The 16,275-nt window shown below is 49.3% G+C and overlaps 1 protein-coding gene across 5 annotated transcripts in view; it reads right to left on the reverse strand.

Annotated features, from left to right (window-relative positions):
• Positions 1-16,275, reverse strand: part of EYA2 (EYA transcriptional coactivator and phosphatase 2) — a 256,555-nt gene that overhangs the window by 70,041 nt on the left and 170,239 nt on the right. For all 5 annotated transcript variants that reach the window (XM_042930777.1, XM_042930776.1, XM_042930778.1 and 2 more), the window contains 2 exons: positions 13,115-13,257; positions 5,901-5,984 (listed from right to left, as the gene is read on the reverse strand). In XM_042930777.1, the coding sequence (XP_042786711.1) occupies positions 5,901-5,984; positions 13,115-13,257 (227 nt within the window). The remainder of the gene's footprint in view (positions 1-5,900; positions 5,985-13,114; positions 13,258-16,275) is intronic.

A 16,275-nucleotide genomic window follows, 5' to 3' on the forward strand; every position in this document is an offset into this window, starting at 1 on the left:
CTGCCAACGCACGAACGGACAAAGAGTGGCACATCCCATACCACGGAGAATCACCCAGCAACGAAAAGGAATGGAGAACTGGTACACGCAGTAACCGGGATGGATCTAGAAAACATGATGCTAAGTCAAAGAAGCCAGCCGCAAAAGACCACGCGCTATGATTTTTTTTTTTTTTCCTAAGGGATGTTTAGACGGGACAAATCTATGGAGACAAAAAGTAGATTAGTGGTTGCCAGGGACGGGGCGGGGGTGGGGGGAGGTGGGGAAATAGGGAGTACCTGCTGAGGAGCACGGATTTCTCCTTGGGGTGATGAAAATGTCCCACAATTACACGCTACTGATGGTTGTGCGACTCTGACATACTAAAAACCACTGAACTGTACAGACTGAAACGTACAGGTATAGCACGTGGATTAGATCTCAAGAAAGCTGTTATTAAAAAGCACACACAACTGGTCCTGGAGTTGAGTTTCCCATCGGTACTGAGCTGTCTCGAAGGCAAGGCACAAAAGGAAGAGTCCGGGGCGCCCCACGCTGATTAATCCCCCTTAAGAGTCCCTTCCTGGCCACAGGCAAAGAAAGGCTCCCGAACACCTTGCATCTGCCTAATCCAGGCTGCAAAAAAAAGTTCGGGGCCTCAGGGGAGCCCGGTGGGAGGAGGAGAGGTGAGGGGAGAGGCGGCAAGGGCTGCTCCGGCTCTCCAGGGAATTTCTAATGGATCCACAAGATGGGGGGAGGTGCTCTGCCAAAGGGACGCTCTGGCACTGAGCACTGGGCATGAAGAGACGGAAAGGAAGTGGACAGACGACAGCCTCGAGCAGCACATGCCTCTGATTGGGAACAGGAAGAGAGCCCAGTTTCTGTCTGAAAATTCAAACGCTCTGTTTTGAGTCAGGCCTTAATCATTTGAGCTCTGTTGCCCTTATTTCCCTAAGTAAACAGCAAGTTACCCCTTGGGCTGGGACCACAATTGGCATGGTTTCTGCTTCCTGTACAGTGCTCAGTGTCATGGCCATAAGCAGGGAGCTGCTGGTCCTTGGCACGGATGTACAGGGTGTCTTGGCCTGTACCTGTCCTCACCCTCTCTGGAAAGAGCACTTCAGTCTCCCTTTGGGAAGCGTCCCTCTCCCATTCCATCCATTCGGCTGGGATGGAGCTGACCCGCTCCTCCACCCTCTCTGGCCGTGGGCTCTTGATCTAGGCTGGGGCTTGATCTAGGCTGGCGAATCAGAGCCCCAGAGGTTAGGCCGATGAGATTCAAGCCTGAGAGTTGTGCTGGAATTTGGGAAGTAGGTCTCCTTTTTTGGATGGGATTGCTGACAGAGAGTCGCTGTATGGAGGAAGTCGGCCGAGGGATGCAGAAAGACCAAGCCTCGAGAATGCTGCTTGTGCTCCTGGATCCAGCCCAACCTGAATTCCAAGTCCCTCTGAGTTTTTCAATTATTGCGATCCAATAAATTCCCTTTGTAGCTTACACGCTCTACAAAGTGCTTCGAATTGAGTCCTGCTTTGCTACCAGCTGTTAGTAATGAGTTCCACATAGCTGTAGCTTCTGGAAAAGCACAAAGAGAAAGAGTCGTGGGCCAAAAGTCAAGGCTACGTATTTTGTTTCTATTATGAATACCTTGACTCCATAACCTCCCTGTGCCTTAGTTACTCTGTCTGCAAAATGTGGTTCATACTTCTGTTCCTCTAGGGTCCTCTACACTTCTCTCACTTCCAAGTTTATTGCTGTAGCCCAGATCTCTCTTTGGAGCTACAGATACAGTTGCCCTCTAGGTTCTTTTTCCTCAACATTTTTCCCTTTCGTTGTTCTTCCTCTTATTACATGGTGCTCTGTGCTAGGAAACGCTAGCCCTCCTCCTGTATCCACCCTTCCTTTCTCCCTCTCAGAATAACAGAATCCCTGAACTTGAATGGCGCATGTGACAAGACTACATCTCCCAGATTCCCTTGCAGCTAGATGTGGCCACGTGATCAAGTTCCAGCCAACAGAATGTGAAAAGAAATGATATGGGCACATGACGAGCCTGGCCCTTAACAGAGAAGGGGAAAAATAAGATAAAGGGGGGTAAATTCTCCTTTTCCTGTGCCCCCTTCTCGCCGGCTGGAATGTACGCACGGGGGGCGAGCTGTGTTTTATTTTGCCAATGAGGGCAACTTCTAGGGAAGGCAGAGGACAAAGAGGGCCTTGGTGCCTGGTGCTGTGTAGGAGTCTTACTGGCTTGAACTGCTTACACCTGGACTGCTGGCTGGACGAAGTCAGCCATCTTGTTTAAGCCATGGCACTTTGGGTCCCTCTTGGGGTGGCTGGATTTAGCAAATTAAAAAAAAAGTACTCCTCATCTAGGGGAGAGCGGCGGGGGGAGGGTGGGGTGAGTTCTAGAACAGGAGTGAACATGGCACAGGGGACTCGGATGCTCCAAGAGCTTTTCATCTGTTTCCCCTGGACATCCTGGGGGCACAGAGGCAGACAAGTGAGCCTGAAAAACGACTCTCACTCTGTCTGGGCCTCAGTTTCTCCTTCTGTACTACGGAGAGTAACTGGTCATGTTGGTCTCCTAGGTCCCTCCAACTCCGACCTTCTGTGGTTCTGAAATTCTAGGATAGATGCTGAAGTCAGATGCCAGTGGGGCCAAGGAGGGTCCCATAAGTGGGTTAAACGGGCCAAGGGGGCCTGTGAGGTGGGCTGCACAGGGTACCCCCCCCCCCCAAGAGGCCAGTCCCTACTCAGCTCCCATCGATGGCTGCCACACGAAAATGCAGGATTGCCAGATTCTCTAATTTTTCAAGAAGAGTTGGAAATCTGGACTGTTTGGGTCCGTGCAATCTCCTGATTTTTAAATGTTGGCAACAAATTCACATTTTTTCAAGCACTCTAGGGGCCAAACAAAAATGTCCGCAGGCTGAATTTGGTCAGCGGCCACCAGCTAGGCGTTTTTTGTTTGGATACTATTTTCCTTCCTTCCTTCCTTCCACAAATATTTATTTGATGCCTTCTAAGTGGGGGCACTGTTCTATGCGCTGGGGATAAAGCAATGAACGAAACAGGCGAAAAAAGAAAAAAAAAACATGCCTGTCATCATGTAGCTTTTCTAGAGGATAGTCCTGACTTAATCATGCAACAAATATTTATTGAGCAATTCTGGCCCGTGCATTGTTTGGCTGAGTAGGTAAAAAAATGTTCATGGGCCCTGCCCTCGTGGTACATATAGCCTTGAAGGGAGACAGACACACAGTGAGTGCATAATTATAGATGAAAAACACAGTTATGGGGAAAGCTGTGCTTTAGATAAAGGTTAGCCAAGTCCTCTCGAAGGAAGCTACATTTAAAATGAGAACTGGGGCACCTGGGTGGCTCAGTCGGTTAAGCGTCAGACCTCGGCTCAGGTCATGATCTCACAGTTTGTGAGTTCAAGCCCCGCGTCGGGCTCTGTGCCGACAGCTCAGAGCCTGGAGCCTGCTTTGGAATCTGTCTCCCTTTCTCTCTCTGCCCCTCCCCTGCATGCACCCTCTCTCTCTGTCTGTCTCAAAAATAAACAAACATTAAAAAAAAATAAAATGAGGGCACCTGGTGGCACAGTCGGTTAAGCGTCCGACTTCGGCTCGGGTCATGATCTCACTGTCTGAGTTCGAGCCCCGCATTGGGCTCTGTGCCTGGAGCCTGCTTCAGATTCTGTCTCCCTCTCTCTCTACCCCTCCGCTGCTCATGCTCTGTCTCTCTCTCAAAAATAAATAAACACTAAAAAAAATAAAATAAAATGAGAACTGAAAGACAAGTAAGAGTTATGCTAGTAAAACAACATGCTAGAACATTCCAGAGTATAGCAGAGGCTTCCAGGGTGCTCCTTCCCCACATCCTCTCAGCTGTTGCCATTCCTGTCGGTGCAGAGGCTTTCAACTGTTAGTCTCGAGGTTCCCTGCTGGAGGGGTTTCTCAGGGGCAGGCCGGAAGCGCAGGGAGGTAATCCCCTAGGGAAGCCCTTAAGCTATGATGGAAGGGAAGTGGCAGAGAAGTATCCCAGCACCCTCACGCCTGGCGGGTCAGCTCGGAGGTGTGTTCTACAGAGTCTCCCAGGGGTCCCCGGTGGGACTGAGCCCCGGTCACCTGCAGCGGTAACTTGTATGGGCTGCCTTCCCTTCCCATGTCACTTTTCCACTCGGCATCCGGCCCTTCCTGGGAGAACCCCAGCAGAGATGGGAGGTTAGGTGGCTGGTTTGAGGACAGAAAGCACTTTAGGATGAGAGGCAGGAAACAGGGCTGCAGAGGGGGGCAGGAGCCCGCTCACGGACAGCCTTGGGAGGGATGTGACACGAGCAGGTTTGTATTGTAGGATGGTCCCTCTACAGGCGACTATACGGGACCAGCACCACAGCTGGAGGTGAAGGTGGCTGGGCTGAGGAGGTACGGCTGGAGAGAGGCAGCTGGCAGTGACGGATGACAAGGTGGCATGGGCTCTGGGCTCTGCCCTGGTCTCGAGGACGCCCACAGCGTGGTTTCAGGAACGGTGGTGAGACACAGACACAAAAACCATCCTCATGATGACAAAGCCCTACACAACCCGCGAGAACCCGACTGTTACCCCGCAGCCGCAGAGCTTGACAGGGGGCCGTCTCTAAGGGCAAGACGAGTGAAGGCAAGCCTTTCAGGGGGCAGTGACTTTACCGGGGTGGTTCGGAAAAACCCTAAAACGCCCAGACCTAGTGGGTAACCCACTACGATAGCCCTTGCGGGACGGCTCAGCTTTTTGCAACGCCTGCCAGTCCGGTCTGGTGTCCTTTCGGCAGTTCTCGACTCTGCCACCCTCTGCCTAAGCTGTGCTCTGTCCAAGAACGCACGTCGGATTTCCCGCAGGCCCTGCTAGACGTATTAACGGCATTCCTACGTGGCAAGAGATTTCTGCACCACCAACACCATTTTTATATTCTTTACAACATAATGGCAGATGATAAATCTATCTTGCTAATTACACATCCAGCTTGTTATAAGCCCCATAAAAAACACGAGCAGCTGGAAAAGCCATGAGGTGATGTCAAATCATATTTCTGGCCTCTAAACAGAAACAGAAATATTTTCCAGGCGCTGGTGAGTCTCACGGTTCCTACCCGTGCATGGACGCAGCTGCCAGCAGGTTGCTCACCTCAGATGAGATGATAGCTTTTCTCTGAATCCCTGTCCCTCCACCCCCCTGCCCCCCCCCCCCCCCCAACCTGCCTCCCCGGAGAGACGGCATCCACATGTGGTTTGCCGGGAAGCCCGCAGGACGGATGCACAGAATCGGCAGGGTTTGGGTCTTAGCAGCTGGGTTCGTTTTCGCATTATGAAGGTGGTTTCAGGGTTTCTTCCCTTCACCACCAATCAGCCCATAGCATCTGCCCAGAGTTCTAACTGGATGCTTCCCCGACATAATCTGTCGGTGACAGATTTGCCAAGCTGTCGTGAAGGTCCACGCCGGAGCTGACAAAACGCCTGCCCCTCGTCTCAGAAACACGGAAGGAAGAGGACATTCATCTGCCGGAGACGCTAAGATAAACAACAGGGAACAAGGAAAACACTCTGCCTCGTTTTTTAGCTAAAATTACTGTTTTTGGCTGCGGTGTATCAGACTAAGAGCATATATCTGATCGAGTGGATGCTGAACGCTTCGTGGGTTGGGAGAAAGGCATGGGGGACGACAGAAGGGGAAGCTAATTAAATTTTCACATGTCGAGGGAAAATTCCATAGGAGCTCTCAAACCCAGACTGACCCAGAGGGGTAGCTTTTGTTGGAGAAGCCGCCTCATAAACTGCCCCCACAATTCCCAGGACAAACCAGCTGGACAGACTGTCATGTTGGGAAAAAAAAAAAAAAAAAAAAAAAAAAAAGAAACAGAGAGAGAAGACACAACATGGATTCTTACCTTCCCGTATCTGGATGCAAAAGTCCCGGTGAGTAAGGAGTGAAAAATAATTATCGTTTCATCCAAATCCCACACGAACACACGCTGTGATGAAAAAGAGGAAGACAAATGGATTTGCTTGCATCTGACTTAATGTCTGCAGAAATCAATTCCCTGGGAGGAGAAAGAAATCTTGAAAACCATTATCTTTAAGTTATAAAACATGTGACTCACCGATGTGTCACTGGGTCCCCATCCAACTTCAGCCGTGTAAAGTGTATTCTGAGGGCCAATTTTGGGCTCCTATCAAACCCTCAGATGCCAGAACCAAGAAGCCTGTTCCTGCCTTCCACATAAAAGCTCAAAAGCGGAGGAGCTCAGTCCAAAAGCAACAATAAAAATCATATAACTCATTTGGAAAAATGAAGTACTACCATTTTACATTCACCCGCTCACCCTAAGCCCGACTACTTCTAAACACCCCTGTTTTTAGCAGTTCTGGCGATAACCTCCGTAACGTACTTATGCCTTTTTACCTACTGACTGGCCGACTTGAGACAACAGCTCTTGACTTAGTAATGTGAAAGATGAGGGTTTTGCTTACGGCGACCTCCCGCATTTCTCCAGGACTTTACGCTTTTCACGTAGGTGAGCCCCTCGACTTCTAAGACCATCCGCTTTGGACACTCTCCCGGGCTGACGCAGTAAATCCCACATGGAAGGCGGTTGTTGTGTTCTCGCCCTTTCCCCCCACCTCCTCCCCTCTCCGTCATTTAGCGGCGTTAGGCTTACTTTTGCACTCCCACCGTGGGTAAACCGATTCGTGTGCTTGGTTTCATAGAGGTACTTTGATCTTCTGTGCTCTGTTTCTATGTTGATTTTCAAGGTTGGTAAGTAAAGGGCATGCACATCTCTGATCACTGTTCACTGCAGAACCAAGTACCATGTTGGGATTCACCTCCTTCTCCGTGTGTCCAACGTCCTAACCCCAGAGCCACTTTCAGGAGACTGTTTCTACCACTAAGGTCATGTCCTTCCCTGTGCTCCTTCCCGATTAAAAACCACGCCATATCCCAGTTTGTTCTACAGAGGAACCGTGCCTGTCTGGAATAACTTTTTGTTTTTGCAGGAGTTTATGAAATGCTTTAATTTTTGTCTCCAATGATGTGCTTTCGTTAGAGTCTCAAATTCGGCCACACCCGCTGTAGCAAAGAGGTTCATCCTCAGTGACAGAATGCTCCAATGTGGCCTGGGTCATCTTCAGGCTTGCTGCATAGGTAGCATCCTGAGACTTCCTGATACTGCATTTCCGGACGAGATCGACTGTTTCCTGGAACCCAGGTCTCTCTTGGTTTTCTTCCTTGTTTTGCTTGAGTAGATCCTGAAGCTGCTTCTTCTGAAAGGGTGTCTGGAAAGCAACCGTGCTGAATTCCTACCTTTCTGATCTATCTTCATTTTGCTCTATGGTACCTGTGGGTACAGAATTCCAACTGGAAAATAAAGTCCTCTGGATGTTTGAAAGAATTCCTCATTATCTCATAGTGTCCCGTGTGACCGACAGGGAGTGTAATGTTTCATGAATCTTTAGTCCTTCGTAGGTTTTGCTTTTTCACTCTTGTGGATATTTTATTTTCTTTTTTTTTCCTCGTCCATCTTTTATTGTATTTATTTATTTTTAGTATCATTTATTGTCAAGTTGGCTAACACACAGTGTGGACAGCGTGCTCTTGGTTTTGGGGGTAGATTCCCGTGATTCATCGCTTACATACAACACCCAGTGCTCGTCCCAACGAGTGCCCTCCTCAATGCCCATCACCCATTTTCCCCTCTCCCCTGCTCCTGTACCATCAGCCCTCAGTTTGTTCTCTGTATTTAAAAGTCTCTTATGGTTCGCCTCCCTCCCTCTCTGTTTGTAACTAATTTTTTCCCATTCACTTCCCCCATGGTCTTCTGTTAAGTTTCTCAAGTTCCACGTATGAATGAAAACATGACATCTGTCTTTCTGACTGACTTATTTCACTCTGCAATAATACCTTCCGGTACCATCCATGCTGTTAAAAATGGCAGGATTTCATTCTTTCTCATTGCCAAGTAGTATGCCATTGTATATATAAACCACATCTTTATCCATTCATCAGTGATGGACATTTGGGCCCTTTCTCTGGGATATTTTAAGATCTTTTCTTTATACATGCAGTCCTCAAGTTCCGTGAGGATAAACCTAGGTATGGTCTTTCTTCATTCATACTGCTCAGCACCTAAGCATTTTTGATCTTATTTCTTTACATGAAGACAGTCAAATTAGACTTTTTTGATTGATACTGCTTGTACTTCAAGAAAAAATATTTTCTAGAATTTTGTCTTTTTGATCTGTGTTCTGGGAGATTTCTTAAACGTTTTCTTCCAACCCTTCTATTAAACTTCTGATTCTGTCATTTAAAAATTTCCGATGACTCTTCGTCTCTGAGTATTTCCTTCCGAACAGCCCCCACTGCTTATTTTATAGACGCAAGAGCTCCCTGGATCTTTATAAGAAAACTGCTCAGAGTTTTCCAAAGTTCTTTTCTGTTTTTTAAATTACCTGTCATGTATCCTATTAACTTATTCTGGCCCTTATCTTTCACACTGTTGCTTTCCGTCATTTTTCCGGTGATCACGGTCTTTAAGGGCAAAGGGCCTGACTGACTGCGTGTGTAGCTGGTGTTGGTAGCAGGGGGCCCGATGCACCTACTCAGTCTGTCATCTTGAATGGGGCACCCTTGAAACCTCTCTGGAGGTGAACGGCTATACTTAAAAAAAATTTTTTTTAACGTTTATTTATTTTTGAGACAGAGAGAGACAGAGCATGAACGGGGGAGGGTCAGAGAGAGAGGGAGACACAGAATCGGAAACAGGCTCCAGGCTCTGAGCGGTCAGCACAGAGCCCGACGCGGGGCTCGAACTCACGGACCGTGAGATCATGACCTGAGCCGAAGTCGGCCGCCCAACCGACTGAGCCACCCAGGTGCCCCTGAACGGCTGTACTTAATTTAAACATGGGCATTCGCCATGCCTTTAACAGAAGGGTGGTCTCTAGGAGGAAAAGGTCAGTTAGTGCAAGGGTTTTCAAGGCACTTGGCAGATCTGAGTGTGATTTTGTGAGTTTTTTGGCCTAGTTACATTTATGTGTGTGTATGTCACTGTATTAAGTATAGTTCTTATTACGGGTCATGGTAGAAAAAAAGAGATTTGAAAACTATTGTTTTTAAGGAGGGCTTCTGGGTTTCAATGGCTAAGTCCTAATTTATCTGAACTCAATTGGATCGGGAGCCACTGTGGCTGGTTAGTTAAACGTCTGACTTTGGCTCAGGTCATGATCTCATGGTTAGTGAGCTCGACCCCCTTGTCAGGCTCTGTGCTGACAGCTCAGAGCCTGGAGCTTGTTTTCAGATTCTGTGTCTTCCTCTCTCTCTCTGCCCCTCCCTTGCTTATGCAAGCTCTCTCTCTCTCTCTCTCTCTCTCTCTCTCTCGCTCGCTCTCAAAAATAAATGAATGAACTTAAAAAAAATAAATGAACTTAGTCGGATCAGTTAAAGCGAGAGATTTTGGTAAGGGAATTAAAAAAAAAATCAGTGAGTATTTTCAAACTGAATGCAGACCCCTTTCATTTATCTACAACATAGCCTCTGAAGAAGAAAGTCTGCCCCCCTCCCTACCACTCTGTTCCCCTGCCTTAGATCCTTGGTGGGTAAGTTCCGGGTGGCTGTTTTGCAGTGACCCTCCCCCCTAGCCCATCATGGTTTGGGCCAGAGAGAGCCCCAATCCCAACTGGGCCAGGGGCTTTTCCTTGGAAACTTGAAATCAGAACCCAGAAAGACATTCACCATCTTTGAGTGGCTGTTGGAGGCCGCACCATCTGAAGGGCAGGGAGGGCCAGTCTGCAGGGAGCGCGGCAGAGAGGGGTGAGAGATGGAAAGACCACCCCACACTTTGCCAGGACCTGGTTTCAGACAGAAACAGAGGGAGGCTGGAGGAGGGCAGAGCCCAGGAACCAGCGCCTGTGCGGGCTGAAGACACTACGGTTGGGCATCCGGGCACCTGCACTGTAGTGCGTGCGGAGAGAAGGCGCACACGCTCTTCCTTGCCCTGTCTTCCTTCTGGTTCCAGCATCCTGCTGACACTCCGCTCTTCCCACCTCGGGGAAGAGAATCTCTGTATCCCTAAAATAAATTCTGCTTTTCCACTTAAGCTAGCTCACGTGGGGTTCTGGCACCTGCGGTCGATGGAGTTTAACTAATATACGCTCAGAATTTCCCTCCTTTCCACTTCTCCCACATCGTTTCTCTCTCATGGGCTTCAGTCATTAGCAAAACTGCCAAAGCCTTAGGAGGTGCGATGTGGTGCTAACCCTCCATGCTGACATTAAGCACAGAAGTGAAACACAGCTCACACCTTTTCAACGGCTCTCGCCCAGTGGTACTTTCCTCTGGAATCGAGAAGCAGCTGTTTCCAGAATAACGTCGCCCCGTAATCCCTGACTTCCATGCCACCCCCACTGCCTTCTCAGTTCAGTGGAAAATGTCTCTCCACCCCCACCAAGAGCAGAAGCCGTGTTAAGTGACCGAATAGTAGAAACAACAACAACAACAACAACAAGACATTCGTGTGTGTGCCACCCTGTGATTTCCACAGATCCCGCAACTTGAAGCTGTAGGAAACCCTCGGGAAAATGGGAGGCAGGAAACCGAAGGACGAGCGGAGGCACACAAATTCTCTTCTAGTCTTTTGCAAAGGCCCAAGTCCTGCTGAGGGGATGCTGTAAAGTCTCCTCGGTGTTGGAAGGAGAGGGCTCTAAGAATTAGAGGAAAAGCAAGAACAAATCCCTTGGCCCAAGAGTGCTCCCATGAGCAGTGGGAACGCAGGGGGTCAAGTTCTCAGCCTGGGTGGCCGCTGGAATACCTCAGGCTGCTGACGAAGGGGAGGAGACGAGAGTGGTATTCAAAATACGCAGCACCTTCTGGGACAGCCGGAACAGACGCTGGCCATAAACAGGCCCTACCAGCGAACGCTGGCTACATCTCAAATCCCCTGATGGCGGCCATTTGTGCTTGGGCCCCCAGCATCCGTCCCTGTCTGATAAGAGCACCCTGGTTTTCTTTTCTGTTGTCTTGGTGGGGCTGTCGATCAAGGGTGAGCCCAAGACCCGAGTCAGGCCAGTGGAGGCTGTCTCCTTGGAATCAGACATTGAGTGAACTGGCATTAGAATCGCACGTGGTTTGGGGCGCCTGGGTGGCGCAGTCGGTTAAGCGTCCGACTTCAGCCAGGTCACGATCTCGCGGTCCGTGAGTTCGAGCCCCGCGTCAGGCTCTGGGCTGATGGCTCGGAGCCTGGAGCCTGTTTCCGATTCTGTGTCTCCCTCTCTCTCTGCCCCTCCCCCGTTCATGCTCTGTCTCTCTCTGTCCCAAAAATAAATAAAAAACGTTGAAAAAAAAAAATTAAAAAAAAAAAAAAAAAAAAAAAGAATCGCACGTGGTTTACTCTCCAGCAGGGGCCGGCACCCGGAAGGTTCCCTAGATTCCTTGGTCTTTGTTACGGCTGTTTCCAACCTTGGTTTTATCACTTCCCCCCTCCATGTTGTTGTGCCCTCCCGGTAAATTCGCATTTGCTTAAGTAACCAGAACTGGTTTCTGTTGCTTGCAACCAAAGGATTGTATCTTATGCTCCAAGGTTCTGGTCCTCGACGAGGATTTCAACGCCCAATGTATGGCGTGGACATGCCAGAGAAGGGCTGGGCTCTCACGGGCCACGGCAGGTACTGACAACGAGGAAGGAAGCAGCCATCACCTCGAATCCTGGCCGTTACAGGTTCTTACTCTGTTCTGAGACCACCTGAGCCCTGAGATTCTCATACAATTCCAGGTAGAAGGCCCCCCCCTCCCAAAAAAAAATGACACTGCATTTCTTACCGTCCTGATGGGATGGGGACTCAGAGTCAAAATCACAATGACTTTAAGGAGATGATGAAAATTGTATTTCTCAGCACATTTGAGTTTGTGGGCTGAGCCTTGTGGCTGCTGCATAAATTGTACAGGACTATGAACAGAGATGGGATGACGGTACATTTCAATTTCTTGGCCCGGACCCAGACTCTGCCAATACTACCCATGGTAGTACCCATGTGCCACTACCCATGGCACACTCAAGCCAATAGATCGGCCCTCCTATTATTTCTGCCTTTTGCAAAGTACAAACTAACGAACCTGCCCGTTTTTTTTTTTTTCTCCCTAGATATCTATCAGTTGCTTCTATCTGTTTTTTGGGCATCTGTTTTTCCTCTGTCCCCACTAGTACCCTTTCCCTTCTCTCATGTATGCTGTTCTTTTTTGTTTGTTTGCGAAAATGCCAGTGGGTGACCAGTGATCGATCCTACGCTTGGCTTTGTTACAGTAAAGACTGGCACATCCCTTAGACCAGCTGGGGCTGCACTCTGGAAATAACCTGGGGAGCTTTAAAATACCGATGCCTGGGTCCCTCCCTCCGGGAATTGGATTTAATTGATCTGGGATGCAGCTTGAGAAGGACGGTTCGAAGAACCTTCTATGAAACTCAGAATCGTGGAAATGATGCAAGCTGAGCCAGCCTCCTGTCTCCTGATAGGTAAATCCTCAAGCCATAGCAGAGCCACGAGGGGAACTTCTAGAACTCTCTTGCAATGTACATTTTATTAGTCTGGGATGGGGCCAGGGCACCTGTATTTTAAAGAGCACACCAGCTGACAGTAATACGTAGTAGGCTAAGAACCCTCTGACCCAGCTGGGAAGGTTCTCTGCCCACTGGTGTCTTTACCAGGGCCTTTCAGAGTGTGCTCCCCAACCTGTAGCATCAGCATCATCTGGGAATGCCCTGGAAATGCCCTGGAAATGCCAGTTCTCAGGCCCCGCCCCCAATCTACTAAATTGGAAACTGCGGGTGGGACCCTGAAAGCTGGGTTTTCACAGGCCTCCAGGTGATTCTGTGGCTGTCTACCCGAGTTGTTTACTATCCCCAGGGTGACTTTTCCTAGCCTGGACAGTCCACGGCGCTTCTTGACGGCCCCCGCAATTCTCTCCTTTCCCCTCAAGGGTCCTGTTCTGTTACTGAGCTTTGTGAACTCAGAGCCCCCCTGTGTGCGTGGACACAACTCTGCCCCCCAGCCTCTCGTTCCGGCCACGGCTGGAGATTACATCCACCAAGTCAAACAGGCAGTCTGGAGTTACCTCGATCTCACTGTCCCCCGCTGGGGAGGGGTCGCTGCTCCGCTTCGACCGGCCTCGGAGCTTCCCGTCGGAGGCCCGGTGCGGCCTGTCCGCGTCTCCCTCCTTTGCCGGCGTGGAAGGTCCGTTGTGTGTGTTGTATTCGCCTGGTGTCGGAAAGGGAAGGGTGGACACATCAGAAGCTTTGCTGAGTGTTGCCTCCCAGGAAGTATCACACCAGAACCAACAGTGGTAAGTCCCAAAGGCAGCACAGGATCCCTCAGGCTGCCTATTCAGAATCATTCACTCATCGAGCGAAGATGCACTGAGTGGGCAGAGTTTCAGGTACTGGTTCTCACAGCACTCAGCTTCTAGAGACAGGAGAGGTGCATTAGACAGACGAGTGAGCGAGTATGTAGCATGCCAGGTGGGGCCGTGTGTTACCGAGAATTAGCAAATGGGCTGGGGACGGGGAGAGCTGGGTGGTCACTAACGGGTATGGGGCCAGTCAGGGAGGGCCTTGCGGATGAGGGGACACCTGAGCAGAATCTAGGGGAGTGAGGGTGGGCCACTGGGGGAGCCGTATCGACAGTGTTTGCAACTCTCTCTATCCCGAAGCCTGAGACTCCCCAGACGAACAGAAGGAAGAAAGTCAGTATCTGCGTGGAGCAGGGCGGCAAACTCTTCTATCTTGAAGACCCCCCTCACCCCCAACTTGGGGTGAAACGGAGGTGTGTGGGGAGCATTCTCTATGCCGCTGCTCTCCCTATGTGGCCTGCTCCATTCTCTATTAAAAGCAAGCCCCTGGGGCACCTGGGCGGCTCAGTGGGTTAAGCTTCCGACTTGGGCTCAGGTCATGATCTCACGGCTCATGAGTTCGAGCCCCGCGTCGGGCTCTGTGCTGACAGCTCGGAGCCTGCAGCCTGCTCTGGATTCTGTGTCTCCCTCTCTCTCTGCCCCTCCCCCACTTGCGCTGTTTCTCTCTCCAAAATAAATTAAAAAACCTATAAAATTTTTTTTTTAAAAAGCAAGCCCTTTAAAAGCTTCACTTGTCAAGACGTTTGTGGATTTGAGAATTAGGGAGAGGACATCCACGAAAGCACCCGACACAGGGCTGCACTTAGGGCGGTGAGGAAATGATCTGAACCGAGTTCTGGCTTCATCCACACACACGTGGGGGTCGGTGAGGAGGTGCAGGGCAGGGGGCATCACCTGCTGCTTTCATTCAGGTGGTGCTTCTGCACAGAGAGGCTGCCGCACTCACGCCCTCAGGCCACTGTCCGCCAGCCCCGCATGAGTGAGCAGCACACCCTCCCGGGACCCAGGTCCCAAAGCCGGCATCCAGGCTGTGTGTTAAGCACAGGAGTTTGAAATACGTGGCTTTTTATGAAAGCGTAGTGACTTCATTTCACTCACAAAGTGGGATGATGTCAGTTCGCGTCACCCTGCAAAACCAGCGGTAAAGGCAGAACCAAAGTGTGGGCGGGCTAGCCCTCGTGGCGAGAGGGACAGAAGCGGGAACCGGTGTGGAACCTTACAGGACACCCCCTCCCGCGCTCTCGTTTTACAGCTGCTTGTTTTAGTTCCCAGATGCATCCCGTGGATCTCATCTCTCCTTCCATAATCGCCAGTTCTTGGATCATTAGGAGGAAAATGCTTTTGTCTAAAAAGACTTGGCAATGGACTGATTTTTTTTTTTCCTACCCTGGAAGGACTATTTCCCTCCAAAACCCAAGGGGCTGAACTTGGTTTATTTAATATTTATAAAACTTCTTAGCAGACTAAGGACATGATCAGAAAAGATTTGGTTTTGAGTTGTCAGGACTGTGGGGCCACCCCCAACTCCCCAACAGTTCTAAGACACAGCATTAGAGATTCCTGAATATCGAGCAAGCAGACTTTCTTCGGGAGGGTGGGGAACAGGCAGTAGGTAAGTTCACAGGTGCTTACGAGTCATAAATAAGGTTTATCCGGATTCACTTGGTGGTTCTAAGGCTATGGGGGCTTAGAAAACACCTGTTGAGCCCATCAAAATCCAGGCAGATATTATTTAAAAAGAGGGAAAATGCCAGGCATCTAAGAACTGTCTAAATAAGGTGTGGGGGAAGCCACTATATTAGGAGTACCCTTTTCCCCGATCCCAAAGAAGCAGCCCCTTTCCCAACTTTCTACATTCTTGAGAATGAAGGGTCGAGGTTGAAGGTCACAGTCTGAGCAATTTATGTAAACCTTCCTTGGAGTCATTTCACTTTTTTCCTTTCTTCCTTCTCACGCTTTTACAGGACCTCCAAGATGCTCCTTATTAATCTCTTTGTGACCTCTCCCTCCTACTCCACTTCCCAGGCATCCACCGATACACTTTGTCTCGCTAGGAATTAGTGTGCTTTTTCTGGAGTTTTAAACAAATGGAATCACACGGTATATATTCTTTTTTTGCCTGGCTTCTTTCAGCCAGAATATCATCTTGCGATTCGGTCCATGTTGTTTATGTATACTGATCGTTCATTCCTTTGTGTTGCTGAGTACTATTCTCTTGTACAGATATATCACGCTTGAACTTTGGTCACTTGTGGACGGACATGTGGGTTGATTCTAGTTTGGGGACGGAACAGAGCTGCTATGAACATTCACACGTCAATCTCCGTATGCTTTCTTTTTACCAGCGTGACGACGAGGTTGTATGGTGAGTCTGTGTTGGACTTTTTAGGAAACCGCTGAATTGTTTTCCAAAGGGGTTGTGCCATTTCACATTCCCACCAGCAGCTGAGAGAGTTCTACCTGCTCCACATTCTTGCCACCCTTTGGTAAGGTCAGTCTTGGTGATTACAGCCATTCCAAGGGGCACGCAGTGGTCCCTCCTTATGGATTTGCACCTCTCTAATGACTAATGATCAGCCTCTTAATTATGTAATTGTGTACCTTTTTTTTGCCATCCCTGTATCTTCTTTGGTAAAGCATCGGCTCAAACATTTGGTCCATTTCATTATTGAGTTGTTTGTTCTCTTAGTCTTCGGTTTTGAGGATTCCTTATATATTCTGCATCCATATATGTGATGGTTAATTTTGTGTGTCGAGTTGATGGGCTAAGTGATGCCCAGAGAGCTGGTAAAACATTATTTCTGGGTGTGTCAAGGAGGGTGTGTCCAGAAGAGACTAGCATTTGAGTCAGTAGACTGAGGAGAGAT

This window comes from Panthera leo, chromosome A3 (genome assembly GCF_018350215.1).
Source record: "Panthera leo isolate Ple1 chromosome A3, P.leo_Ple1_pat1.1, whole genome shotgun sequence".
Lineage (NCBI taxonomy): Eukaryota > Metazoa > Chordata > Mammalia > Carnivora > Felidae > Panthera > Panthera leo.